This window comes from Gossypium hirsutum, chromosome D08, assembly GCF_007990345.1.
Source record: "Gossypium hirsutum isolate 1008001.06 chromosome D08, Gossypium_hirsutum_v2.1, whole genome shotgun sequence".
Lineage (NCBI taxonomy): Eukaryota > Viridiplantae > Streptophyta > Magnoliopsida > Malvales > Malvaceae > Gossypium > Gossypium hirsutum.
Genome location: NC_053444.1, coordinates 19,716,244 through 19,722,924, shown reverse-complemented (window position 1 = coordinate 19,722,924; position 6,681 = coordinate 19,716,244). Strand labels below are relative to the sequence as shown.

At 38.1% G+C, this 6,681-nt stretch overlaps 1 protein-coding gene across 4 annotated transcripts; it reads left to right on the top strand.

Annotated features, from left to right (window-relative positions):
• Positions 1-348: 348 nt before the first annotated feature.
• Positions 349-3,645, top strand: LOC107909211 (CBL-interacting serine/threonine-protein kinase 21). 4 transcript variants are annotated; one of them, XM_016836673.2, is made up of 15 exons: positions 349-804; positions 938-1,000; positions 1,083-1,154; positions 1,248-1,355; positions 1,449-1,520; positions 1,623-1,676; positions 1,827-1,952; positions 2,032-2,121; positions 2,200-2,325; positions 2,395-2,502; positions 2,593-2,712; positions 2,784-2,849; positions 2,926-3,000; positions 3,081-3,187; positions 3,263-3,645. In XM_016836673.2, the coding sequence occupies exons 1-15, from the start codon at positions 643-645 to the stop codon at positions 3,315-3,317; spliced, it is 1,404 nt and encodes a 467-aa protein (XP_016692162.1). In that variant the 5' UTR covers positions 349-642; the 3' UTR covers positions 3,318-3,645. The 4 variants fall into 4 exon arrangements, with proteins under 4 accessions (XP_016692162.1, XP_016692170.1, XP_040955122.1 ...); XM_016836681.2 differs by lacking the exon at positions 2,784-2,849 and having other exon boundaries at positions 371-804; XM_041099188.1 differs by lacking the exon at positions 3,081-3,187 and having other exon boundaries at positions 371-804.
• Positions 3,646-6,681: the final 3,036 nt, after the last annotated feature.

The window sequence follows — 6,681 nt, the reverse complement described above, 5'->3', positions numbered from 1 at the left end:
CAACTACTATATCTTATGATTGAGGATTTGCATAAAAAGCAGTGAAGAAGAAAATGACGAATACCGAAAACAAAGAAGTAATGGTAAGGCAGGAATAAAAAAATTCAAGTAGAAATATAAAAGATGGGGAGCACATTTAAATCATGGCAGTTCTAATCCAAGACCAAGTTGAGACTAAAGATTGGGAAAATAAAAGCACGCCAAAGAAACTGTAGGTTTGACACAACGGCTAACTTCCATTCAATTTCAAAACACGCAAACTTCAGTCTCACCAACCAGCCGTCTCATCTTCCCTTCCATGCAATGTGAAGCTCAAGCAAAGTTTTCAACCACTTCATAGGTTGAGGACAATATTATTACACTTTAAGAATTATAATACTTCTCATATCTATTAGGCTTTTTAAGAACACGCAGACATGAAAGTAGCCAATAAAACGCATCTGTTACGACCTTCCAACTTAAGCCAAATCAGATTTGTTTTTACAACAGATTTGAAGCATACAGGATACAAGGAACATCTTCAAGGAGTTTAGGAGGAACAACTGATTGTTTCTCTCGGAACAGGGGCAAGGATTGAGATTGCTTGTTTTTCTGAGGCTTACAGGAGAAGATTAGATTTGACTTTCGTTTTCGAAATATACTATGGGGCTTGCAACAACTATAGGTAAATATCAGCTAGGTAGAACTATTGGAGAAGGTACCTTTGCCAAGGTCAAGCTGGCTGTGGACACCACCAACGGTCATCACGTTGCCATCAAGATTATCGATAAGGCCATGGTGCTGGAAAGCAATCTCAAGTATCAGGCGAGTATCCAGCCTTTGCTTTGTTATATGTCTTCTTGTCCTCCATCCCCGGCTCCAACCTGACAAATATACCAAAAGATATATATATATATATATATATATTGCAGCTAACAAATCAATACTCAAATTTCAGGTACAAAGCGAGATACGGACCATGAAGCTTCTACATCACCCCAATGTTGTAAGAATACATGAGGTATGTTTTTGTTTTCTGGATTGATCTACTGGTACCAATTCTTGCACCCTAATATATCGTTAGAGGTGAATTCTGGTTGCAGGTTATTGGCTCCAAGACGAAGATATACATAATAATGGAGTACATATCAGGAGGGCAACTTTCAGACAAATTGGTAAGACTTGTCAGACTGCACCACGGATTCAATAAAGTTTTGGTGTAAAGCTTTTCAATTTACAATTTTAATCCTTTTTCCCTTACTATACAGTCTTATGCCAAAAAATTGAGTGAACCAGAGGGAAGAAAAATTTTCCAGCAATTAATAGATGCAGTAGACCATTGCCATGGAAAAGGAGTCTACCACAGAGATCTAAAGGTATGTCTAACATACAGTTTTTCTACCTTCACAAATGAGCAAGGAAAGGTCACTTAAACCAATTAACATTTGGAACCAATCGTTTCTATACAGCCAGAGAATTTGCTTTTGGACAGTAAGGGAAACCTTAAAGTAACTGATTTTGGACTGAGTGCTTTGAGGAAGGTAGCCACAGCCTTTCTATTTACTTAAATAAATTTTCATCAGTTCTGATTAATTCCAAACCATTATTGTGGAAATTTGGCTAAAAGTTCACGTGAAGTGCAGCCAGGAGATATGCTAACTACAGCGTGTGGCTCGCCATGCTACGTAGCACCAGAGGTAAGACATATCACTTCCTGTTCATTTGTTCTAAACTGTTTAAATTAACAAGAGAACAGAAGTACGTAGAGAATTATAGACCAACAGCTAACTGTTCTTTAAGAAAGCAATCTTACCAGATTAGGCTGATGATTCATTTTTTGGTGATAGCTACTTGCAAATAAGGGCTATAATGGAGCAGCTGCTGATATTTGGTCTTGTGGTGTCATCCTTTTCGAACTACTTGCTGGCTACTTACCATTTGATGATCGTAATCTTGTTGTTTTATACAAGAAGGTATGCATCTGCATATAGAAAAATAACCTTCATCAGGTACAATAAGGTACCTTTCGCTGATGTTTCTACTTCTGCGAAGATATCTGGAGCACAATACACATGTCCGCCATGGTTTACAGGACCTCAGAGGAAGCTGATTGCGCGAATACTTGATCCGAATCCAAAAAGGGTATTAACTCCAAGACAATCTATGAGATAAGATTTCCAAATTAAAAACAAAATAATAATTTCTCCTTATATTATACAGAGGATAACAATTCCAGAAATCACTGAAGATGCATGGTTTCAAACAGATTATACGCCTTCGTGCGGCTATGAATACGAAGAGAAAATAGACCTGGATGATGTTAGTGTCACCTTCGATACAGTTGAGGTAAAGTCTGTAATTGGTATCAACAGAAAGAGTTTCAAGCTTCATCTAAACATCTAAAATACCATGCAGGAACAAAACGCAGAGATGAAGACCCAGAAATTCTCAAATTTCATAAATGCATTTCAATTGATAGCAATGTCACATGATCTGGATTTATCAGGTCTCTTTGAAGGGCAGGCAAGTCTGTTAAATCAAAATCAACATTCACAACAGACAAGTATTCTTAGTTCATTCCTACATTAAGTAAACTATTGTTTTCTTACACAGGATGGCAAAAGGCAGAGAACCACAATTGGATCCAAGCATACAGTTAATGAAACCATAAAGAAAATAGAAGCCGCTGCAATGGATGTGAGTCTGTCGGTTGAAAGGATGAATAGTTTCAAGGTACAAACTGCGCTTGTCTCTAATTCTTTGACAAGTGACTAGTTTTTTATATAACTCGTTTTTCACCTCAGATGAAAATTCATCCAAAACAGAAGATGACTAGATGTTGTAGATCATCGTATGACCTATCAGCTGAGGTAGTTAATTGTAATATGCTCTTTCTACAAGACAATACATCAACAAATCTCATCCCTTTACATTTCAAAATGTCAGGTAATTGTGGTTGCTCCAACAAATTGTGTTGTAGAAATATCAAAATCGGCAGGAGAAATAGCAGTTTACAAAGAGGTAGGACATTCAGTTCATTAAGTTTGATTATCTTAGCTGAGTAAAAATTATTTTCTAAGCCGACATGTGATGATAACCAGTTCTGCAAGAGTTTGTCAAGTCTGCTGATAGAGAAATCAGATGCCTCATCACAAATTCAAGGGTCCAAGACAGTCACCAACAGCACTAGTATTCTAATGAATGAATGGTAAACTTAACATAGATTGCCAGTGTAATATTCTGTAGATTGAAGCAGGCTCACTCCTATTTTCCAATCATGCAGCTCCAAAGAAGAAAAAGACAGAACAGAAGACCAGCGAGGATATTTCTCCTCTTGAAGATCGGGTTAATTAATTTAGTTTCAACTTCCATCCTTTCAGTATCCTGAGTAAATTCCCCAGGATTAATAGAGACTCGTGAACACAATCTGTCTCAACAGCAGGAACTATGAGAACTCAAAATTACTGCTCTTGGGCATCATTCTTCACCCAATACGAAGTTCAAACAACGTCATCTGCACAGCTATGTTCATGTTTTATGTGAAGTTTTTGTCCTTTTACTTTCTCCTCTCTTAAATTAGACACTGCACCATATGCTTCCAAGATGTATATTAGAGGTTATGTTGGAACAATGAACAAGGATGAAAGAAACAAAACAATTTCTTGAGCTTTAAGGCTCGATACTTGCTATGCAAACAATAACTGAATCAAGCTTTTAAGAACTAAATGAAGCTAAGATTTGAGAGAGCAATAGATGAAGATTTCTTTGATGAATTTTCATTAACTTGAACAATGGCATAATGCCAATACATATACCAGGCATAAGCTGGTCAAGAGAAGCAAATTGGTCACCTAAACACTACCTACAACCACTCAGTACATTGAAACTTATTAAACTTAACTTGTACACTTTGCAAAGCTGATTTATCAGCTCATAGATTACCTAATTACATCAAGTACATTGACAACTTAGTTGAAATCAAACTAAGTAACAAAACAAACACTTGAAAGTAACCAAAATAAATCAGCAGCATGAGCTTCTGTTGCAACTGCATAGCTCGACAGCTTGGTCTTCTCCTTGTGCTGCATGGAAGCCATCTTCAACACTCTTCCTTGGCTTGCATGCTGCAAACTCCCAATCTCATTCTCAAATGCTCGAATCTTGACACACTAATGGGTTTTGTTAGGATATTAGCAAGTTGATCCTCAGAACTGCAATGAATCAGTTTCACCTCTTGAGCTTGTTCCATTTCCCTAACAAAATGAAACTTAATCTTGAAGTGCTTTGTCTTTCCATGGAACACTGGATTCTTTGCAATTGCAACAGCAGACTGGTTGTCACTTTTGATCTCTGTTGCTTCCCTTTGGTTTAGGTTCAAATCTGTCATGATCTTTCTTAGCCAAATGGCTTGGTTAACAACACTAGCAGCTGCTACATACTCTGCCGAGCAATTACTGTTTGCTTCTTTTAACTCTAACAAAAAATGGCTGAACCAAGGGTAAACAGATACCCTGAGGTACTTTTCATGTTATCTATCGACCCAGCCCAATCACTATCAGCATAACCAAGTAGCTTCATGCTTTCAAACTTGGTGAACAAAATTCCATAACTCAGTATACCTTTGATGTACCTAATAACTCTTTTTCCAGCTTGAAAATGACTTTTATTGCAACAAGGCATGAATCTAGATAGCAGACAAACTGCAAACATAATGTCTGGTCTACTGGCAGTCAAATAAAGGAAACATCCAACCAAACTTCTATAGGTTGAGTCATCTACCTTCTTAAAATCACTTTGGCTTGACAGCTTCTCTCCAACAGCAACTGGAGTGCTTGTTGCTTTGCATTTCAACATGGAGAACTTGTTTAGAATCTTCAAGGCAAATGCCTTCTAACTTAGGAAGATCCCTTATTGAGTTTGAAACACTTCCATGCTAAGGAAGTAGGACATTTGTCCCAAATCAGACATCTCAAACTTTTTCTCCATTTTTCCTTTGAAATCAGCCAGCAATGTATGACTTTCTCCTGTCACTAGCAGTTCATCTACATATAGGGACACTATGAGCAGTGTTTCATTATCTTTCTTCTTCACATACAAGGTTGGCTCACTGATGCTTCTCTTGAACCCCAAGCTAGCTAGGTAGCTATCAATTCTGTCATACCAGGCTCTTGGTGACTGTTTTAAGCCATACAAGACTTTCTTCAGTTTGTACACTTTGTCCTCTTCACCAACAACTTTGAAACCTTCAGGCTGCTTAATATAAATCACTTCTTCAAGAATACCATTGAGGAAAGCTAACTTTACATCAAGTTTATGTATTTTCCATTACTTCTGTGCAACCAAAGCAACTAGAAGCTTAATTGTGTCAAGCCTGGCCACTGGTGCAAATGTCTCAAAGTAATCAATGTCATACTTCTGACTAAATCCCTTCACTACCAGTCTTGCCTTTAGCTTGTTCAGAGTTCCATCAGCATTATGCTTGGCTCGAAACACCCATTTCACTCCAATAACCTTCCTGTTGGCTGGTCTTGCTACTAGCTTCTAGGTCTGGTTCTTGTGAATCATGCTCATTTCATCGAGCATAGCCTGTTTCCATCCTTGTTGAGCTTCAGCTTCTTCAAAACAACATGGTTCAACAGTAGCTACTTCAGCCATTTCATATATCTTACTTAAAGGTCTGGTTCTCTTGACGGGCTCATGGTCAATGTCCATTTCAAGACCATTTTGATCAGCTTCAGTCTGATCAGTCAACAGGTCTTCAGTAGTAGCCTCTGGTTTATTTTTATCCCAATTCCAACTTGCCTTCTCATCAAATACAATATCCCTGCTCACAAAGACTTTGTTGGATGAAGGGTCCAAGACCCTATACCCTTTCTTGATACTGCTATAGCCTATTAGGATGCCAGGTTAAGCCTTCTTGGCCAACTTATCTCTCTTTATTGCTGGAACATATGCATAGCATATGCAGCCAAAGACCCTCAGATGAGCTAGTGATGGTTTGAGCCCATACCAGGCCTCAAATAGAGTTTTATGAACCAATGCCTTAGTTGGTAGCCTGTTTTGAAGATATACAACAGTGTTAACTGGCTCAGCCCACAAGGTTTTGGGCAAATTCCTCCCAAACAACAAACATCTTACCATATCCATCAAGCTTCTATTCTTTCTTTCACTAACACCATTCTGTTGTGGTGTGTAGGTGTTAGTGCTTAATGCCTTTTTCATCACAGAAACCCTGAAACATTGTTAAGGTATACTCTGTCCCATTATCTAACCTTAATGTCTTCAGCTTGCAGCCTGTCTCTATTTCTACTTTTAGAAGTAAATCCAATAATACCTCGAGTAATCATTAATGAAAAGAACGAAATACCTACTACCATTCAAGGATGGTGTCTTCATAGGGTTACACACATCAGTGTAGACTAGCTGCAACTTTTGTGAGGCTCTCTAGGCCTTGTTCAAAGGAAATGGCACTTTGGCTTGCTTTCCTAGCTGACACACTTCACAAACATCTTCTTTCTCAACAAAATTGGTGAAGTTTTCAACCAAGTTTTCTTTGGTTAGTTGAGCCAGTGAGTTGTAATTGACATGGCCTAGCCTATTTTGCCACAACTTGGATTCATCTAGCACTGTTGTGTAGGCACTACCTGAGCTCTTATTCCAATCTACTACAAAGCTTTTATTAGCCATAGTTACTGACATAAG

What these genes read in the sequence shown, in the direction of transcription:
- LOC107909211 (XM_016836673.2), top strand. Translation starts at nt 643, where the DNA reads ATGGGGCTTGCAACAACTATAGGTAAATATCAGCTAGGTAGAACTATT. An exon ending in AAAGCAATCTCAAGTATCAG is followed by an intron (nt 805 to 937) that starts GCGAGTATCCAG and finishes CTCAAATTTCAG; the next exon opens with GTACAAAGCGAGATACGGAC. An exon ending in GGCAACTTTCAGACAAATTG is followed by an intron (nt 1,155 to 1,247) that starts GTAAGACTTGTC and finishes CTTACTATACAG; the next exon opens with TCTTATGCCAAAAAATTGAG.